The 22530-nt window shown below is 41.2% G+C and overlaps 1 protein-coding gene across 2 annotated transcripts; it reads right to left on the reverse strand.

Moving 5' to 3' along the window:
• Nucleotides 1–516: 516 nt before the first annotated feature.
• LOC120519571 (signal-regulatory protein beta-2-like) lies at nucleotides 517–21419 on the reverse strand. Of its 2 annotated transcripts, none has more exons than XM_039742526.1 (7): nucleotides 21373–21419; nucleotides 16279–16620; nucleotides 15880–15909; nucleotides 8626–8745; nucleotides 8241–8305; nucleotides 2857–2895; nucleotides 517–1076 (listed from the first exon to the last, which is right to left on the reverse strand). In XM_039742526.1, exons 1-7 carry the CDS (start codon nucleotides 21407–21409, stop codon nucleotides 1008–1010), a joined length of 702 nt encoding a protein of 233 aa, XP_039598460.1. In that variant the 5' UTR covers nucleotides 21410–21419; the 3' UTR covers nucleotides 517–1007. The 2 variants fall into 2 exon arrangements, with proteins under 2 accessions (XP_039598460.1, XP_039598454.1); XM_039742520.1 differs by having other exon boundaries at nucleotides 8626–8748.
• Between the last annotated feature and the right edge of the window lie 1111 nt (nucleotides 21420–22530).

The following is a 22530-nucleotide window of genomic DNA, read 5'->3' on the forward strand; positions in this document are numbered from 1 at the left end:
CACACACTCAGTCACACAATGTGTGCTGGGAGTTCACAGCCCAAATGAAGCCAACAGTTTCATGACGTCTGTAAAGAGCAGTGATGCAATTCTAAGGCCACCAAACTGGGCCTCTTCTCCTCCCTGCTGTGCCTTGATCTCCTGTCCATGAAAATCACGAACAGGACAGGAGACAAAGCACAGCCCTGGTGGAGTCCCATGCCCACTGAGAGTGACGTTGATACTTTCTTGGGTACACAGACACAGCTCTTTCTGTGATTATAGAATGACAAAATAGGCCTTATCACTGGCCACAAAACACCATGCACCCCCTCTAAGAGTTTCCAGTTGTAGCGTCGCTACATGAAAACATGTGTTTTGTGCTGAGTCGCGTCTTTTATGCCGTTGTCCCATTTATAAATAATCTGCTTGTGTCTCTTTAAATGTTATCCCCCTGGAATCAAGCAGGAAGGGTAACACTGTGAAACTGTGACCCCCTGTGGTATTTTCCTGTCAGTACACCCACTTCATCGGGGTTATTTTTATTTTAACAAATAGAGGAAGGAGAAAAGGGAAGGAGAGAGGAGAAAGGAGCGCCATTACAACACTGACACGCTTCAAAAAACGCCGGTGCGATTCATCACAAGCATTTCCACTGTTTGCTGCTTTCAACATCGGACATTCAACGATTTCACTATTTCTACAAAATCCAAGCTGCTACCTCCTAGGGGCCTGAATAGTCATTGATGCCATAGAGCTTAACAGCAGCCAAGAATCTCCTTCTGTGCCACCTCAGTTAGGTCAGAGTATCCCATGTCGCTAGTAACTCCTTCCATCTCTCTGTTCCTCCTTCTAATTGTTTCAGTAAATGGGTCCTACGTGGCATACTTGGCAATATTTTTTTTTTTTTTAATGAGATTCTTTGAAGTTGTGAAATTGTGAAAATCAAACTGCATTTTACTTTTATTAAAGCCAACTACTGAACTTCCCCACAGACTGATTGATCTTCCTCTGCTCTGCTCCATTCTTCATTTCCTTGCTGTTTGCTGGGAGTGTTGACATACTTCATATAAAGCCTGGTCCTTGTGGGAGAGCATCTGCAGAAATAAATTCCAACCATCAGTTTAAGAGGGGGCGGGGGACCCAAAAATTCCCAGAATTGTCAAACAAAAATAATTTTGTTATAAAACGTACAGAAATTCCCTTTCAGCCGCTTCAGCTTCTCCCCTTGATATGCCATACCCGTGTCCCAGCACTTATACCATTCCGGTTAACGTCTCCTGTGCTCGTCTTTTGTTACCAGGTCTACGGACTCAGGCGCGGTTTTTCGAGATTTCTTTTGCAGTAGTAAATCTTCTTAACTTCTGTCTCAATTTATAAAGTTACAGGGAGTGAGATCTGGTAAATATTATAAAAACTGAAATTGAGGGATGTTATAACACACCAGTGAGATCTCATCTGGAGTACTGTGTGTAATTCTGGTCTTCACGCTGCAAGAAAGACAGAGCAGCAGAGGAGAGCAACCAAGTGCACCATGGGAATGAAGGCCATGCCGTACTCTGACAGACTCTGAGAATTAAACCTGTTTAGTCTGAGCAGAGGAGACCTCATCCAGATAACTCCATTGATATGGAAGATCCAGCAGAATTCAAACAACTTAGCAGTGAATCTCGTACTCGAGAACACCAGTGGAAATTAACGGGACATGCAATTAGGACTGAAGGCAGGAAGCTCTTCTTTATGCAAAGAGTTGTGAGACTCTGGAACAAACTACTGAGACACAGAGTTCAAGTAGATACCTCGACAACCTTTAAGAAGAGTCAGGAGGAGATACTGGGACAGCTTAGCTGTGAGCTAAACAAACAAGTGAGAAATGGATTGAATGTTCTCCTCTCATTGGTCAAATTTCTTATGTTTCTTATGTTGTAACACTTTAAATTCATACAGCTGAAACAAAGACCGTGGGTGGGGTAGCTTGCCTCACTGTCCATAACAAGCTGAGGAGTTTTGCAATATGAGGATACTTCTGAAGTTCTTATGGTTTTATGTCTTGTCCCCTTGTCTACATCTAATCTTATAGATAGATAGATAGATAGATAGATAGATAGATAGATAGATATGAAAGGCACTATATAATAGATAGATAGATAGATAGATAGATAGATAGATAGATAGATAGATAGATAGATAGATAGATAGATAGATAGAAAAGGCACTATATGATAGATAGATAGAAAAGGCACTATATGATAGATAGATAGATAGATAGATAGATAGATAGATAGATAGATAGATAGATAGATAGATAGAAAAGGCACTATATAATAGATAGATAGATAGATAGATAGATAGATAGATAGATAGATAGATAGATAGATAGATAGATAGATAGATAGAAAAGGCACTATATAATAGATAGATAGATAGATAGATAGATAGATAGATAGATAGATAGATAGATAGATAGATAGATAGATAGATGTGAAAGGCACTATATAATAGTGTCCCATAACTGAGTCTGCTCTTTTAATTAGCTTGTTGATTTGGTGGTCCTCTTTTGAAGTGATGTTACTAGTCCATCACACCATATTGGCCATAACAGAGTTGCAGAAGATGTGAAGGAAGTCACTTCCTGTATGAAAGTCTCCTAAGATTAAAGAGTCTGATCTACCCTTTCTTCTATAGCACCCCTGTGTTCCACGGCCCATCCCATTCTAACTTATTTTATGCCTCACACAATTTTAAGGCTTCAGTCCCCAAATATGCTGCAACCATCCCAAATGGAAACATATGTTGAAAAGAAAAGAAATAGAACAGATATGCAAGATGTGGACCCAAGCCTCTGATGCACGTCTAGAAATAACAGTCCAAATTTACCTCATATTCACCCTCCAACTCTTTTTTGGTCGACGAAATCTGAAATGAAATTGGAACATACCCAGTCAGTAAAATATTAACTGTAGAAACCTAATAATAATGCAACATTCTCTTATTTTTGCCTATTCAGTCCATTTTAAAGAAACCTAAAACACTGAGAATCTTACAAAAAAGTAGCCATACAGCTGGAGAAAACACAAGCGTTTTTTGTTACACTCAAGGCACATAACTCAGGTGATATCGGTCTGTGACAACCTGTGTCCTCAATGTTAAATGAGCAGGACAATGACATCTAGTTATGGCACTGAGGGCCAGTGGTACTTTTATTGAGGCAGGCTAAAGAGGTGCAATTAAAAAAATGTGCAAATGGACAATTAATAGAAATAGCCCATAGTGTTCTGTTTGGGCAGAAATCTAAATATCATGTCTGGTAAAGACCTGGCACTGCCAACTGCCACTGGCACCCACCAAATTCCATGCCTATGGTAGCAGCGTCATGATATGGGGACAGGATGAATGGAGGCAAACATAGGGAGGTCCTTGAAGATAACCTGCTCCAGAATAGATGGCACATCAAACTGGGGTGACAGTTCAATGACCAAAAGCGTACTAGCAAGACAATACTAGAGTGCCTTTGGGACAAGTCTGTGACTGTCCTTGAGTTGCTCAGATGTAACCCCCATAGAACATGTGTCGAGAGACCTGAAGATGGCTATTTAAAGACCCTCCACAATGGAGCTTGAGAGGACCTGTCAGTAAGAATGGGATCAACTTCTCCAAGCCAGGTGTGCAAAGCCTGAATGCTTCTTTGCAGAAGAGATTTCAGTTTTTGATTTTTAATATTTTTACAAACCTTTCTCTAAAACACATTTTTGTTTTGTCATTATGGGTAGTGAGTGCAGACTGATGGGCAAAAATAGCAAAATTCTCCTTTTAAAATTCAATCTACAGCAAAATAAAAGGTGAAGGGGTTGGAATAGTTTCTGAAACCACTGTATCAAAATATGTTTCATTCTATGTATTGTGATGGACAGCACCCAAGGGCTGGCACCCTGTGCAGGATGGGTGCTGGTCTATTACCAGGTTGGGAGGCTGGGAAGAGGGTGTTTTATCGTAGTATTTCCCTCTGTTTACCCTTTATATTTTTTCTTCAAGGCTAAGTGTACTCATCTGGTTCGTTACCGGTTAGTCTACTGTTGCATTTTATGATTATCACACACATACATAGATATACACATACACACACACCATAACCACAACAGTGCCCTATGAATGACAAACACACCAGTTGGTCAAACTCTAGCACGTTAAACCACACAAGTGCCTTAAGAATAACACAGCCTGTCACTCAATTAAGCACTTCAAGAGACTTAAATATACAATTTTTTGAATAGATCTCAGACATAAATATTAATTTCGGTCTCCTAGAACACATTTACATATACAAAGGCTCAGAACTCTTGGCTATAGGTCATTTATCAACCAAGAATGCCTTACTTAACGTACTGTTCCCTACTATTGGGTGGAGCTCTCACCCTCAGCCTTAATAAACCTCACAGCACAAAGCGTAAGCTGATCTTCCGGCTGCATCAGGTGCTAAAAGAAATCTAACTTATTACTTCAATCACTCTAGACATGAAGACAAAGCATAGAAAGTTAAAAGCAGAATGGTATTTATTGCAGGAATAATAATAATACCAGTGGAAAAAATAATAATAGAAAATAGGACTGATAGTAAAGTCTGGATATATAGTCTTTAGAAAAAGCTTACGAAAAGTTAAAGATGACAAGGATGAATGTCACAGGTGGATTGTGATCTAGCACTAGTTTTTAGTGAGATGCTTTTCTGACGATCAGATGGAAATGGCCGCAATTTGACGTCAACTGTTCTTTTATGACATCTTTGCCCCTTCTTCTTCCTCCCTCCTTCTCGCACTTCAGACGAGGTATATTTATTCTAACATTCTACCAGGGGGTTTTGCAAGATGTGATTGTTAGATATTCTGATTGGTTCGCTGTCAATATGATGAATGAATTCACTGTCCGTTTTCCCAAACAATAAAACTTTTATATGTTCTCTGAGGTATCGGCAGGTCTTCTTTTCCCAGGCTGTAAAAAAATTAAATGTCCATTCTTTCTCAGGTAATAAAGTAATTGATAGCCTGAACTACCAACATGTCTTCCTTTCTTTGGGACAGTTGTTTTAAAAGTGAGATATAACTGGGAAGAAGACATGCTTTGATTTGTCCTGAATGTAGTTCATCTGTTGTCTTGTCTTGAACAAAATATAATGGAACTTTAAAACAAAATGTTCAGATTTTTGTACCCCACAACAGAGGGAAAAATGCAACATTACACATTCTCTTCAAGAGACTGGCAGAAAATGCCAGCATTAGGAAGAGTATGTTGGTATCCCATTGAACATGAAGCAGAGACAGTTACTCAGCCAGAAGACCAGTACATTGGAAGGACAAAGGGAGATGATGGGATGTAGCTATGGTCTCCGCCAGTATGCTAGATGGCAGCACTCCTGAGTCTCTATTCCCAAATGAACAGCAGCAGGGCATACTGGGAATTGCAGTGCCATGGAGTAGACCTTCTGGGCTTCAATGGCGACACCAGTAGAGTGCTTTGGGGATTTGTTATACTTGCTTTAGGGGACTTCTGCTTGACCCAGAAGTGTTTCCAATGGGCTATGCCCTAGCACCAGACGCAAACTCTTAAAAATCTGGGTTTCGTGCTTCCTCATAGAACTGTGACTTGAGAAAGCACCATTTCATTTTATGATTGGCTCTATGGATATGAGGTTGTGTATTTGTGCTTTGAAAAACTTTCAAATATGTAGATAAAAGCCCAGAATTTTGTATGTATGGTAGACTTCCCAACAGGATACCAACAGATGAAGAAAACCTGAACTTAGCCTGTGTTAGTCTTGAGTAGGAAGAAGGTGGGCCATCCTCTCCGAGTGGGAATAACTAATGCCTCCAAGTAGAGGAGGGTGGGAACTTTGGGGTTATGTTCACAATCGAGGGTAACGGAGATGGAGAGATTGACAGATGGTTAGGGGCCAGTGAGTACAGTTATTAAGTCACTATATTGATCAATAAAGAAAGCTCTCGGTTTTCTAATTACAAAGAGAATACTTGTGGTTGTGTCACTTGTGGAAGCCTTTGTAAGGTTATTTTTGATAATAAATAAGCCCTTGTGTTTGAACCCTGGACTTGTGTCATTTTAGTTGTGTCTGGGGTTTGGGGGCAGTGTTATGGCCCCTAGTGGTCACAGCATGTATGTTTTCCGAGTGCGTATGTGTGTATGTTTGTGAATACTGTATTACTGTCACCTGTCTGAGGGAAACATGCAAGTCAAAATTTCACTGTGCTGTGCACATATGACAAGAAATGTGATCCTGAACTTCAAAAAATTGATGAGGCAGTTAAATGTGGCATGAATAATAAAACACCAATTCCAACGTGTTGCAGGCATCAAATTCAAAATGAGTGAAGATTTGCAAAACAACAATAAAGTTTATCAGTTTGAACATTTGATATCTTGTCTTTGTAGTGTATTCAATTGAATATAGGTTGAAAAGGATTTTCAAATCATTGTATTCTGTTTTTATTTACGTTTTACACAACGTCCCAACTTCATTGGAATTGGGGTTGTACTACTACTCCTACTACTACTACTACTAATAATAATAATATTCTCTCTATTATAAAAGAAAATCTTGAGACGAGACGAGACTATTGCCAAGAGATTTTTTCAAGTCCCTCCCTCCTCTGAACAATTTCCGATTCACGGCCCACGCCCGCGGTCCTCTCACCTCTCATTTGTGTGAATGTTTTTGACAGAATCAGTTCCTGCACGCTCAGCTCTTATAAATTTTTATGTTTTCCTCACTTTAAATTCCCAATAAAAGAGGACTTATTATGTCCAAATCTTATTGAAGAATTTCATCCCGAAGGGCTATCAACAGAAGAAATGAGTACACGGGCAATCCTAGCACCGAGAAACAATGAAGTCAAATGAATTAATGCCAAAAATGTCGATCAGTTACACAGCAAATTGGTTAAATGCGTATCAATAGACTCTGCTGAAACAGTTGGTGGTGATCGTGCAGAAGATGAAAACATCAACTTACAATATCACGAAGAATATCTGCAAGCATTAACTGGTTTCAAAATGTTTACAGTTTCCCGTTAGAATAGCTTTTGCTATGACAATTAACAAATCACAGAGACAAACATTCGAAAAAGTTCGGTTTATTCATTAGAGAGAAAGAAACAAAATTCACTCATGGGCAGCTATATGTTGCGTTGTCACGATGTAAGTCCAAACACGGAATCAAAATTCAATGCGATATTGATGAAAAGTTAACTCCAAAAATTATTTTTACTGAAGTTTTAGAGTAACAGTTTAAGTTTAAAAAGTATTTGCGTGTTAATTTCAAAGCCAAACAGAATGAAAACATATAATGTAACGAATAACTCTAACGCAACATGAAACATAATTTACTTTCAAATTATTACGTTTTACTATTTTTTACTATGGTTAACTACTTGCTGTAATGTGCAACAATTTCCATGAAAATAACAATCTGGATGTACATCAACATCCACGAGCGGCAGAGCTGTGAAGTTGCTAGCGCATAGCGCCCGCCTGGGGGTTGGCGAGCGAAGTGGGCAGGGGACAGAGCCCCCTTGTAATAATAATAATAATAATAATAATAATAATAATAATAATAATAATAATAATAATAATAATAATAATGCATTTTATTCATATAGTTTCTTTCCCATGCTCAGCGTGCTGGAAGCAGAAAGGGACGGTGTCACTATCCCAGTTTGGGGCAGGCATGAAATCGTTTTTGTAACATATGATTCTTCAACCTCTTGATCCAGCTAAGGATCATTTTGGAGGGATTTGTAGTGCTGGAGCCTTAACCTGCAGCACTGGGTTCAAGGCAGGAACCAGCCATAAAGACGGGCTGGCAGCTCATCATAAACACACACAATTGTCCCAATTTGGATTGACCAATTAGCCCTAATAGGATAGGAGAGGATAACAGAGTGCTGGGAGGACTCCAGCACAAAATCCACACAAAGAAATGGGCCAGCGATTCAAACCAGTTTCCCAGCAGTTTTCATGCTCTATTTATTCAAGAGCAACGACTTTTATGTTGTTTAGCACCTTTCTGAATTCAACAAGCACCTAAATGTGCTGCTCAGGCATGCAGCTCTGCTCCAGCTGGTGCCATATTTCAACTAAATGAAGTCATGGAGTGTTGGGTGGTCTCTGCTGGCATTAGTGACCAGTGCTGAAACAGACCCCTGGGGTCAGACGAGAGCCTCTGGCTTTATGGAAATCACACGTCTTTACTTTACCTCAGAATCGAAGCATCGCCTTCTGGATTTCTGGTCACTTTCCATTTGCTTTGAAAGCCGTCTCACTAAAAAATCAAGAAGAAGAAGCAAATCCCTTAACTCTTATGTCAAAATGCAGGACAGTCAAATATGGCAGGGACAAAGCCACAGACAACGTTAGGACATTGGCTCTGTACCAAAGATGTCCATGTCATGATATGCTACAAAGTGGTAAAAAAAAATTGTGAATAAATTTGATTTAATAATGTGTAGGCCATGTTCTGCCCTAAAAAAGGGATCACTTTTACTTCAGGATCAGAAGAAAAAGTGAAACCAAAACTGAGAGCACGTCGGGGTCAAAACCAAAGAGACAAACCATTTCTTAAATGTACTGTTGGATGCTCACCTTTAGACTTCGGTCTGCACACTGCGTACGTCAAAGCAGAGGTCATCACCAACAGCAGGAATCCCAAGATGGCAGACACCCAAATCAAAATTCTACAGTGACAAGAAAGTCCAGCTGCACCTGCTGACAAAGTCAAGAATGAAGACAGACATGGGTGTTTGTTCATTAAGGACCATGATTCAGACAACCTTCAGCTTTCCATCTTTTCCTTCTCTTTTGCTTTTTGTAGTTTTTACAGAAGTTTGCAGCTCATGGCACTCATTCAAATGGCCTTGTAGTGTTCTGCATACCATTGGCTTTGATTAGAGATGGGGCTCCTAGGTGAGTGCCTGCCAATAATTTGAGAATCCCCTCTTTTCAATTGCAAGTTTGCAACTAGTCTATGACTAGTTGCTTCTTCAAAGTAGCAAAAACAAAATCGAGATGAGTTTATTATAAGGAATGCATCGAGCACAAGACACTGAATGGGGCCGTATGGCCTCTTGATCTTCACGCATTGCAGAGGAGGACCACCTAATGGTGCTAAATTTGAACAAGCAACCAAGGAAGCCTACATGATGCTGTTAGTGCAGAATGTGCCAGCATGACTCTTAACCAGAAAAGAGAAACCTGAACGTATCACACCAGTGTAAGCATCATGACATTGGTTGCCCATGCTGTTATGTAGGGCAGCACGGTGGCGCAGTGGGTAGCACTGTTGCCTCTCAGTTAGGAGACCCGGGTTCGCTTTCCGGGTCCTCCCTGCGTGGAGTTTGCATGTTCTCCCTCTGTCTGCGTGGGTTTCCCCCCACAGTCCAAAGACATGCAGGTTAAGTGCGTTGGCGATTCTAAATTGTCCCTAGTGTATGTGTGTGTGTGTGTGTATGTGCCCTGCGGTGGGCCGGCACCCTGCCTGGGGTTTGTTTCCTGCCTTGTGCCCTGTGTTGGCTGGGATTGGCTCCAGCTGACCTCCGTGACCCTGTTGTTAGGATATAGCGGGTTGGATAATGGATGGATGGATGGAATACTACTAATGGTGTATGAAGCTTTAAATAATCTGCTCCGTCCTGTATTGTGGAAGGCCTTCCTCCAGACACTCCATACGATAAAACCTTAGATCTTCTAATGGTGGTCTGCTTATAATTCCAAGATGCAACCTTAAAAGAAGTGGTGAGGTGACTTTTTGCTATTATGCACTAAAAATCTGGAATACTTTACCAATGGATAAATGCCAGGCTAATACTGAAACTCCACTTATTTAATTGTGCTTTTTTTGTAGCTTCAATTTAGTCCTACTCTTATTAAACTAAATATGCATAGAATTATCATCCTTCCCAGTGAATCTGCAATCATTAGTAATCTTTACTTTTCTCTGTTTTCTTTTCTGGTTCACCTATTGTTTCCCTTCTACTTTAAAAGTCGAACAAAATGGTGTTTTGAGTGCCAGAGGTTGGGACACTGCTGGAGATACTGTCCTTGGCGACAATCCATTGGTTCTGAGCCACCCCTGAAGCAGCAGTGGAAAGAGAGGGTACCCCAATGATGGTGTTTTTAACTTTCTCGTGCACATAGCATAGAGAAAGTACAGGAATCATGAAAATATTCAACCTTGAGATTTTGATGAATCTTGACATTTTAGACCTTCCTGAGTCTGAAAATACTATTTTTAAAATTAAGTCTCTGTGGGTCTGTGTAAGCACGATAACTCGAAAATGCTTTGCCCCCTCGATCAATGAGATTTTGTGCCCCTGCTTTATATCAAAAATAAGGAATCCTATCAACTTGTGGGCTACTTCTGCCAGTTCGAAGTCATATCTTAACTGAATGCATTTCACAAATTTGTGTTTGTTTCATATTGTACCATCATCCTGTTTTGCCATCTGGGAAAAGCAAAGGAAAGATTAAAGGGTCGGCATGTGGTGATGTATTTGACAGAAATGACGAATCATGATTTGCCTTTAGATATACACAAATATCTACTCTGTCTTTGTTATCTCCACCTTTCGAAATAATTATTGCTGACAATTTGTCACATTTGGGTTTATTATAAATGTGACTGTGTTCTTTCGGATTCATATAGAAATACAAGAAAATGTATTTGTCCGTGTTTTGCTGATAAATGTCGTGTAAAGTGTGATACTTTTGGATGTATGGATTAGTATCCATTATTGGCTATAGAACTTCTATGACGTCGGATCGTTTAACTCTTTCGATTCTATGTTGCTTCGCTTCTCCATAATCATAAAGATACACCTGACTAAATTGTGTTTTTTTCTAAATTAAATTTGTCGTAGCTGTAATTGTTGCGAGAACACAGATTCTCATAGCGTATGGTCCATTATTGTGTAAATCAACGTTTTGTGCATTGAATGATCTGAACGCAAAATATACACCTGACCAAAGTTTGTTTTTTTCTAAATTAAACTTGTCGTAGCAGTAATTGTTGGGGGAACACAGATTCTCATAGCTTATGGTACTTTTCCCTGATGGCAGCACGAATTAGACGAGTCTCTGACATAAACTGTACAGCCTTACAATATCTACATACTTCCGACATATCACCTCTGTCCATATATTCAATCTCCTTTTGCTGTTCTGTTATTTCACAGAGTAATAATTTCCTTTGCTTGTGCAAATGTCATCTGTACTCTCAGTTGTTTGACACCTTAGAATTGTAGTACTGTTATATTCTTTAACTTGCTCTGCGTGTGTGTATCGCGCCGTTTGTTTTGAGCCACTTTGAACTGTGTATGTTTGGACCTGCCTTTGTCTTTCATTTCTGAGACTGTTTGGACCTGCAAGGTTTTCAGCTCCACTTGTTTCGGGCTGATTATTACATTCCTTGCCTAGGTCACCGTCTCATGGGAACATGCTTCCAATGGATGTCAGTATGACGTGACTTGACCGTGTCGCAGGAAGTGAATGTGAAGTGTCTCCCTGTCTCTCTTACAGATCATGTCTCATCTAATTTTTTTTTTTACAATAGAGAGATAGCTAAATACAGTTTTACCTATAGCAGTTTATTGCAGCACATTTTATTTAATACTAACACTTCATTAAACTCAATAGTGCATGATGAATACACACAACTGTCAATAGTAACAAGCTAAATGGAGAAATGCTGGTCTATTTTGTCATTTGCATCTTATTGCTAATAAGGAGCAATTAAAAAAAACAAGAATGCAGATGTTTAAGTCTAAAGTAAGCATAAAGGTTCAAAATCTTAACGAGCGAGACAACTAAAATGAAGCAGCTGTGTCACTTGAGCAATAAGGGCTTCTTATTAAGCAACTGGGTTGGAGCAAAAACCTGCAGCCACTGCGGACATAAAGGACTGAATCTGCCCACCTCTGTTTTTTTGTATCTGATTTTACTCCTATAAGCAGAAACTGGACGCATTTAGGTAAGCCAGCGGACCGAAAAGACCTGTGAGACAAGCTGGCTGATGGGGGTGGGAGACTTGTGACAAAAACAATAGGAAGGGGGCACGGCAGGACAGTTGCCCTAGTTGGTGTGTGGTCAATTTAAGTACAAATTCCATGGGCAGGGATTTAAATTGATTAAAGCAGGCCTGACCTGGAGAAGATGGACAACGGCATGTGAAAGACGCACAGACTGGCTGTTTTAAACATGACCACAGTCTATAGAAGACATCAATGATGAGAACAGGTGAAAGTGTTATTAGGGTTCAATCCAGAAATAAACAGCCTATCTGGCAGTCACCCATATCTGACATGAATTCTATGAATATACAAATATGCGAGTGGTTATAATGACGAGGATGCAACACAAATTCAGAAGCCTGTGTGCTGCTGAACATTCATGTCGGATGGGGCCTCTGGTTGTCAGCATTCTCCCACTTGGCTGTGATGTCCCTTGGGTTCTCTCTGACCTAAATATGTATGTATATGTGATTATACATTGTATTATTGGGAATGGAAGTTATCTTTAAAAGGAAGTTATATATATATTTATATATATTGTGATGGACAGCTGGATCCCATGCCCGGCCGGGACGCCTCTGCCGCATACGTCCCAGGGGAGCCATTGTGGACATTGCAATACCTTCCCCGGGGCGCTTGGGGGCAGTCTCCCTGGCAGTGGATTCCTCCTCAATCTCCCCCGTGGCTCCATGGGACATGAAGTACACCACTGCAGCCCGGTTGGGAGATGGGGTGGCCGCTAGGGGGTGCTGCAGAGATCCAGCCACCACACTGGACGGTTTATCAGCCCCACCCGGAGGTGCAATTAAGACCAGCTGGTCAGGCACCTGAATCACTTCCGGGTGGGGTATAAAAGGGCCTGCCTCCCAGCAATCGAGGCCAGAATCGGGAGGAAGAGGACGAGGTTGCCTGGGAGGAGTGGTGGAGCAGGAAAGTGTTGGTTTGGTGGTAACTGTGTGTTTTGTGCTTGGACTGTGTTTGGGTTGTGTGGCACGGGTAAGGCATGTCACACAGCTGAAGAAAAATAAAAGAGCCTTTGAGTGTGAACACGTGCCTCAGCGTGGTCTGTGCCGGGTCGGGCGCCTTTATTACAATATATATATATATATATATATATATATTCCACACTCAGATACAATGAGTAAAAATTCTCTCAATAGTGCATTAAAGCAGCTGTGGTGTTTGTAATAGTTTGGCCATTCTGTGCACCATTATATTGTTTCAGGTTGATTGCAATCCATCCATTATCCATCCCGCTATGTTCTAACTACAGGAGTGTGCTGGAGACAATCCCAGCCAACACAGGGTGCAAAGCAGGGAACAAACCCTGGGCAGGCCACACACACCCACACACCAAGCACACACTAGGGACAATTTAGGATCACCAATGCACCTAACCTGCATGTCTTTGGACTATGGAAGGAAACGCAGGCAGACACGGAGAGAACATGCAAACTCCATGCAGAGAGGACCCGGGAAGCTGACCCAGGTCTCCCAACTGCGAGGCAGCAGCATTACCCACTGCACCACCGTTGGTTACAATCAAGTACCTTAAATTTGTAAACAATTTGCAATTAATTTCGGTGTATTTGATAAAGCCGCGTCATGGATGTGAATCTAAAAGAAGACAGGGAGACTGCTTTGACGTGGGGTGCTGTCCGTTTGCAAAGACAAGCACAAAAGTGAGTATGCACGGTGTGAGGCTGCCATAGAAATGTGTGTGGCTTTACGACAAGTTTAGTTTTTATACATCTCAAAGTGTGTGGGGAAACGGGCGTACGCAGCATTTTTGTGCATACACACCATTTCTACATGAGGCCCCTGGTCTTCTACATTAAGACATTTCTGTTTCAGTCTGAGTCAATAAATAACTGGAGGTGTTGCCATTTCAGTTTAGGAAAATCACAGTATGAGCAACAGGCAGGCTGTGAGACCCTTACTTCATGGTTGATTCTTTATGATGGGATTTTGTCAGATGGTGACAATGACATCAGAGAGTAATACAATAATTTGATGTCAATTGAGACCAGAGATTTTTTTGTGAGATGAGTTTGCATATCCCGCTAGTCATTAGCAGGGCGACATAAAGTGCTCAGAAATCACACTTAGGTAAAAGTAACAACAACTTTCTGAAAGGTTATTCAAGTAAAAGTAAATTTAGCCCATAAGCAAAAAATTCAAGTAAACATTTAAGATATCTATTAATCATACTTAAATGCAAAAAATGTATTTTAGGTCTTTCCATTGTGACCAGTAGGGGGCATAGAAGTACCCAAAGCTCCCAGTCACAACTACACAACACAGTCCTGGGTTCAAATACAAGATTTTCTGTATTCTTTACCTCCAATGTTCTTCCAGTCTTCTTCCCCAATAACACAATTAACCAGCACACATCTCTTTCCTCCTTTCACACCTTCCTTGAAACCTCGTCTGCACTCCTCCTGACTCCGACTACTCTTATTACAGAAAACTCAGCTTCTTCAATGCCACATCTGGGATAGGACTGCATATATTCCTATGGGTGTTCCACCAATGGGATACTGCCACCTTGTGTAAGGGGGTGTGGGTCTGGAGGGTAAAACATTGGGTGGCAGATGCCTCTTGTCTTTCCGTTGTAGCTTCCTTTTCTTGCCGGAAGCCAACCTCCACCCCGGCCAAGGCACTCATCCATCCCCCGTGACTCTTACACTCTCCATGTTTGAAACCTGCTTTTGTGGAGCAGAACACACACACACATATCAGTGGATAATTCGCCCTTGCCAGTCTACCTAATTATTGAACTGTGAGAGGTAACTAGAGAACCTGGGGAAAATCACATGGACATTGGGAGAACATGCAAACTCTGTGCTGAGAGCAGCAGGAACTAAAACTCTGTTCTAACATTGCACCACTGTGCCAACCTCCATTTTATATATAGTCAAAAAAAAAAGTACCTTCAAACTTCAAAATGTATCAGCGTACCTTCATTTTGAGTATTTCCGCAGTATTGCAGCAGAGTGTCCAAGTTCATTTGACCTTGGTTTCAACTAAACTAATAGTAGAGCTTCACACTGAGCATGCTCAAACTGCCCATAATCCATTCTGAATGTGTTATATTGTGTCAGCTTCTATTCTTACCGAATAATTTTGAAATTGCGTTTATGTTTGACTTACCCAACAATTTGTTACTTAACATTGCTAGTCATTAGTAAAAGAGGGACAGCAGTGACAAATGAGGGATGTCCATGTTACACACATATAAGAAAATGCCACTGAAAACAGGAATTATAAAAAGATGCCCATTTATTAGGTGAAGTTGCCTTTCCAATTAATCTTTGTAATGGATGGCATGAAAGAACTAGCATCCCTGCCAGGATGCACTCCCCTACCTTACCTGACCCGAAGGCCCAGGTGACAAATGAGTAGAGAGAGTGGCAGGATGTTACCCAGCCTTAGGCTTGAGCATGGCAGAAGATGCCAGGGCATCCCGGCAAGGTTGGACTGAAGATCAATACCCAACCAGAAAGCCAGTACGATGGAAGGACAGGTGAAGATAACCACTCAGGGCTGCCAGCTCCCATGATATGTTAGATGGCAGCATCTCTGGGTCAGGAAGGAGAGGAAACAGTTAATTGTTTGTATGGTTTTGGCTGTGTTTGATTGTATTTAGTGCTTGTTGGATTAAAAAAAATCCATGATTCAAACCCGTGACCATGTTGAACATCATTGGATCTGGGGTTTGGAGCAAAGTGGTACACCCTACTGGTTACAACATATTTAGATTAAAAACAGATACAGGGCCCGTCATCAGTTATCATTATAAGTATTTTAATTGTGACAAAACGTCACCTACCTTCAGGTGTCCCATTCACTTCCATTGATCCTTGAAGAGATAAAACAAAATCAGACATAAGAAACACAAAATATTGGATATTATTTTTTTGTCACTTCATACACTTATGTGAGCATATGCTGATACAGCACGCTGCCACACCCACCACACGACAAAACACCCGGATTGGGACTCGAGTGCAGCTGTACAATTGGTGACACCTCATGATGTCTAATAAAAGGACAAAGAAAGCCTTTGGGGTGACATTTCAGCTACAGTGAGGTTTAGCTCAATGAGATTGGGTCCCACTTGGATGGAAATGTAGAAAGTGCCTTGAGCACAGGAAAGGTGCTATATAAATGAAATGTATTATTAATATTAGTAAAGTGAAAAGAACACAATAAATCCAAAAACACTGACCGTCCACTCGCAGCTCGATCCCGTCGCTGAAGCGGCACACGTCCTTCTCTAGCTGTGAGCAGTAATAGGTCGCAGCGTCTTCTTGGGTGACGTTCTGGATGACTAAAGTGTAACTTTTATTTACGAGAAAATGTCCTCCGAACTTAAAGTAGGAAAAGTGGGATGTGTGGTTGGGGCTGAAGATTTGCAGTATGGGCTGAGGAGGCCCGCGGGGTAGCTGCCTGTACCAAAGCCTCGGTGAGCCGACACTGCTGGTGGCATCCGTGCAGTTCAAGGACACCGTGTGACCTGGGAGAGACGTCAACGAGATGCTCGAGGCGTGAAGACAGAGGACCAGGAGACCTGGAAAAAACAAAGGAACACGAATTCTTCTTGACATTTTTATCAATATAAAGTTAATGAATAAATGGAGGCCAAAATAGCAAAATAGTTGAAGAATTCCAGCAGTTTGTGAAGTAACAAATTGCGGAAGGTTTAGTTTAGTTTAAGTAAAAGTAATCCTGAAGGTTAACCTAAAACAGAGATTTGGAAAGAGAGAGGTATTAACTTACTTTCAGGACGGAGTCAGAAAGCCCTCAAGCCCAGTTTGCCAAGCGTGGTCACAGGCGCCCACAGGGCCTCTTGTACTTTATTAGACGGGATGTGATGTGATTGATTGCATTGTCTAACCATGATTGGTTAGAGGGTGATGTGGAGCTCTAGGATTGGCCAGTAGAACAGCGTTGAGTATAACAGGGTCATCTCTCACTTTTTCGACCGAGTCATATTGGTGAGTGCTTAATGAAATTCAGCCTTAAAAGTGAATTATTTGTGTAAATATTTTCTTTCGGTATTTATATAAATTTCTCTTAGTATATTTTTGGTGCAGGTATATATGGGAATTATGTTTTATCTTTTTGTATTGTGACAGGCAGTCTTAGCCATTACCCGGCCGTAACGCCAATGGAATGGAAGGACCGGGGGAGAGAGAGCATCGCTGCAGCAATACCTCCCCTTGGACACTAGAGAGCAGCTGTGGCACCACAGATCCCTGCAAGGTATGCTATGCTGGGAGCTTGAGTTTCGTGCGGCCGTGGGGGCCACCAGGGGGAGCTGCTATGCCCTATGCTGGACTTCCACCACGCCTGGGAGTGATTCCAGGTAATCCTGATGAATCACCTGGAGCATTCCCATGTGCTGAATAAGAGAACCCACCCGTGCATCACAATTGGCATCCCAGATGGAAGTCCTGGCCATCTGCTGGCAGGAGATCCTAAGTAAATAATTATTGTGGTCCAACCCGGCACAGCAGCTCAAGGAGCACACATGCAGCAGCCACTATTCAAAATGCCAGAGTCAGGAGGTGGAGGACAAAGCTTGCCAGGAGGAGTAGAGGTGGACAGGAAGAGAAAGAAAGAAAGAAAGAAAGAAAGAAAGAAAGAAAGAAAGAAAGAAAGAAAGAAAGAAAGAAAGAAAGAAAGAAAGAAAGAAAGAAATTAATAAGCATTGTGTGCCATTTGGTGCATTGCTGTGCTATGGGGAGCGAAGGTAGCACCCCAACGTGTAAATAAACTGTGCTGTGTGGCAAACTTGTGTCCAGCCTGTCTGTGTCGTGGTTAAGGGGGCTGCACACACCCCAGGCTTCACAGTATATACAGTAGAAACCTGTGAAGTCGCATTTCAAAGATCGCAGCCTCGTCATTTGCGGATTTTTCCTTAGAACCTACAGTTAGATCCATAAATATTTGGACAGAGACAACTTTTTTCTCATTTTGGTTCTGTACATTGAATGAATGTACAGTTCAATGAATTTTAAATAAAACAACTCTGATGCAGTTGAAGTGCAGACTTTCAGCTTTAATTCAGTGGGTTGAACAAAACAATTGCATAAAAATGTGAGTCAACTAAAATATTTTATTAACACAATCCCTTCATTTCAGGGGCTCAAAAGTAATTGGACAAATGAAATAACTGGAAATAAAATGTTCATTTCTAATACTTGCTTGAAAACCCTTTACTGGCAATGCCAGCCTGAAGTCTTGAACTCCTGGACATCACCAGATGCTGGGTTTCCTCCTTTTTAATGCTCTGCCAGGCCTTTACTGCAGCGGCTTTACTTTCAGTTGCTGTTTGTTTGTGGGCCTTTCTGTCTGAAGTTTAGTCTTCAACAAGTGAAATGCCTGCTCAGTTGGGTTAAGATCAGGTGACTGACTTGGCCATTCAAGAACTGTCCACTTCTTTGCTTTAATAAACTCCTGGGTTGCTTTGGCTGTATGTTTTGGGTCATTGTCCATCTGTATCATGAATCAATTTGACGTCATTTAGCTGGATTTGAGCAGACAGTATGTCTCTGAACACCTCAGAATTCATTCGGCTGCTTCTGTCCTGTGTCACATCATCAATAAACACGAGTGTCCCAGTGCCACTGGCAGCCATCACACTGCCTGACTCCACCGTGTTTTACAGATGATGTGCTATGCTTTGGATAATGAGCTGTTCCACGCCTTCTCCATACTTTTTTCTTGCCATCATTCTGGTAGAGGTTGATCTTGGTCTCATCTGTCCAAAGAATGTTTTTCCAGAACTCTGCTGGCTTTTTTAGATGTTCTTTAGCAAAGTCCAATCTAGCCTTTCTATTCTTGAGGCTTATGAGTGGCTTGCACCTTGCAGTGCACCCTCTGTATTTACTTTCCTGCAGTCTTCTCTTTATGGTAGACTTGGATATCGATACGCCGACCAAGCCCTGGAGAGTGTTGTTCACTTAGTTGGCTGTTGTGAAGGGGTTTCTCTTCACCATGGAAATGATTCTGCGATTATCCACCACTGTTGTCTTCTGTGGACGTCCAGGTCTTTTTGCGTTGCTGAGTTCAGCAGTGCTTGCTTTCTTTCTCAGGATGTACCACACTGTAGATTTTGCCACTCATAATATTGTAGCAGTTTCTCGGATGGTTTTTTCTGTTTTTGCAGTTTAAGGATGGCTTCTTTCACCTGCATGGAGAGCTCCTTTGACCGCATGTTGTCATCTTCCACATGCAAGCACCACACCTCAAATCAACTCCAGGCCTTTTATCTCCTTAATTGACAAGACATAACGACGGACTTGAACACACCTGCCATGAAATAGCCTTTGAGTCAATTGTCCAATTACTTTTGAGCCCCTGAAATGAAGGGATTGTGTTAAAAAAATACTTTAGTTGCCTCACATTTTTATGCAATCGTTTTGTTCAACCCACTGAATTAAAGCTGAAAGTTTACACTTCAACTGCATCTGAGTTGTTTTATTTAAAATTCATTGTACTGTATATTCATTCAATGTACATAACCAAAATGAGAAAAAAGTTGTCTCTAATATTGTCCAAATATTTATGGACCTAACTGTAACTAATAATTGTTAGTGGAAACCGTAAATATCCTTTGCAATTTTTTATGGCTTTTTTCGTGGCACTACTGTACTGTAGAGAGAACACAAAGCAACCATAGAGGAAAACGCAGCTTGGGATGGTGAAAGTTGCCAATCCAAGAGCGTTATTCATTTCTCATAACTGCTGATTGGCTGCTGCCCTGTGACGCATCTCTGGCAGATACAGCCCAGTATTCCTGCACCTTCTAAGGCTTCTGGCAATGAACCTAAGATCCAGAAAACCCTCAAGGAGAAATTGAACTACTGGATTTGCTCCCGGAACTAAAGCGTTATGCCACAGTAGCCAATCGAGGAGCTGTAAATCCTCTGCTTTGCTGTGAAGTCATTATCTTCATCACATACCTTCATCGTACTGCAAAGCTAATTCATCATCATCGTCATCTTCAATCAGTATTATTTATTATTGGCGAGCATCTGTACATTTTACTGCATTTTTATTAAATTAAATTAAATTATTATGCATTTACCCTACTTATACCAAAGAAAATGCGCTTGCATGAGTTCCAGTACATATAAGTGTAACATTGGTATTTTACATTGTAGCACTGCGGGAGACACAGCACTACAGTATGGTACAGTATACGGGTTTACCTTTACATTCTTTTTCTTTTAGGATAATGTATTAAGCTAAATTAAAGTGTTTTGGGGCATATTTAGGGTTTTAACTATAAAAATAGGCATTTATAGGCATTTTCTTGACCACGTTGAAAATCTGCAGTTTTTTCACAATTTACGGGTGCTCTAGAAACGCAACCCCCAGGGATCGTCTGTACGCTGAGTTTTCTCTTTGTAAATTTTTTTTTTTTTGTTTTTTGAATTATACTATTTGGGGGGCTTTGTTAATGCGGAGTTTCTTCCTGCCTGTATTTTTTAATTAAGGATGACTGCTGCCTTTTCGTGTATATACATCTTTTTGGTTGCCTTTTTCATTTAGGGACTTGCCAGACTCACTGTAAATATTGTATACTTTTACTGTGTTTTTGGGGATGTCGATCCTTCTCTGTATTGACGTGCACCTGTGAATAAAAACCCACTTTTAAATTTTGAACCCCAATCTTTTTTTGTATCTGTGCCTCTGGGATTCATCACTGACTTCTGATCCCGATTGGGCCTGAACAACCAGACCACCCAGGGTGTAGTTGGGAGCCCACTACACGGGCTGTCACGATCACCTTGGATAAAGGCGTCTGCTAAATAAATCACACTGATAATTATTATTAAAACAGAACAGAGAAGGCCAGTGCTGCTGACTGAGGGGACATATTATGTGTTCACCACAAATAAAAGTTTCCAAACAGAAGTTCTTATCATGGATGACACCTTTATGAACGTTTGAAATTGATGAGTTCTGAAAATAATTTACAAATACAACACTTGGAGTAGAAACTTGCGGTCAATGGTGCCAGGAATGAGCCACACATCTAAGTCAGAAGTGATTCTCACCATCTCTTCAATCAGTAGTAATAATAGTACATTATATTTATATATCATCTATAAAAAGTTCAAACTTCCTCACAACATAAATTAAGGATCCTCACTGATTCAAATAAAGTTAAAGTGAAGGTGAGCTGATAAAGAAAACTAAAGAACAAAATCAAGCAGTCACAAAGGTCATCAGGCAAATCAAGCTCCAAGGTTAATTAAAACAGAAAGTTAATTACACAAACGGGCAAATGTGCAGAGAAAAGACTCACCAAAAGTAAGCAGCTGCATGGTGGTGTGGTCAGCCATCAGCTACAAGGGGGAAATAAAAAAGCAGAGAAAAGTTGAGGCAGGAAATGAAGAAGAAGAAACATCCAGCCAACCCGGAAGACTCAAATGTGAAGAACGACAAACTGACACGACACAGATTAAGAGAGACGGGTGTTGCACTGCCTTTAGAGTTTAGCAATGTAATAATAATTAATAATAAGTCTTTGCATTTATATTGCGCTTTTCTCACTACTCACCAATTGCAGGTTAATGACCTAGCTTAAGGGACCAACAGAGCAGAGTCCCTTTTGGCATTTACGGGATTCGAATAGGCAACCTTCCGATTGCCAGTGCATATCCCTAGCCTCAGAGTTCTATTATACCACCTACCGTAGCAGAAGGCCAGCATGGACTGACATCCCACTCAGGATGGACTGTTCCCTTACCCAGCAAGCTGGCCAAGGTAATGGATGGACACTGGGAGACCCCGTCTTCAAGATTTGTGTTGCTCCAGTATGCTAGGTGGCCACATCCCCTTAGTGAAGCTCCCATTTGGACACCTATAGGGCTGAATGGAAATTGTGGTTCAACAAGGCAGCCCTCTTGGGGTCCGTGGGTGATGTCGAAGGTGGTCCTGCCTGACCTGGAAGTGCTCCCCACATCTAGATATATACACTGCCTAGATAGATTCACTAATAGGATAGCCGTCCAGCTGGGGTCTGTGCCCTGCCCTGGCATAATGTTATCAAGAGGGCAGAAATGTCCGATTATCAAAGGTAAGTGGCGGACATAAGACAGTATGCCATGTGGCGTATGTCCAAGTGTCACATTGTTTGGCACCCACAATGGGGCTGGAATGTGTGATGAAGAAACGCAAGATGTTAGTCATATCAGGTGAACAGAGGTGTGTAAATGCACGATGTGGTCAAAACAGATGGATTTACTGCTAAGCAGAGTTTATGGTGTTGATATTTAATTTAATACTGTATTATCGTGGTATTTCCCTCCACTTGCCCTTTTACCTGTTTCCTCAAGGGTTAGTGTTCTCGTCAAGTTCGTTATCGGGTTGGTCTACTGTTGCACTTTAAGATGAATACACACACACAGACCCTAACCACAACTGTGCTCCATGAATGACACACACACGCTGATTAACACTT

This window comes from Polypterus senegalus, chromosome 1 (assembly GCF_016835505.1).
Source record: "Polypterus senegalus isolate Bchr_013 chromosome 1, ASM1683550v1, whole genome shotgun sequence".
Classification (NCBI taxonomy): domain Eukaryota; kingdom Metazoa; phylum Chordata; class Cladistia; order Polypteriformes; family Polypteridae; genus Polypterus; species Polypterus senegalus.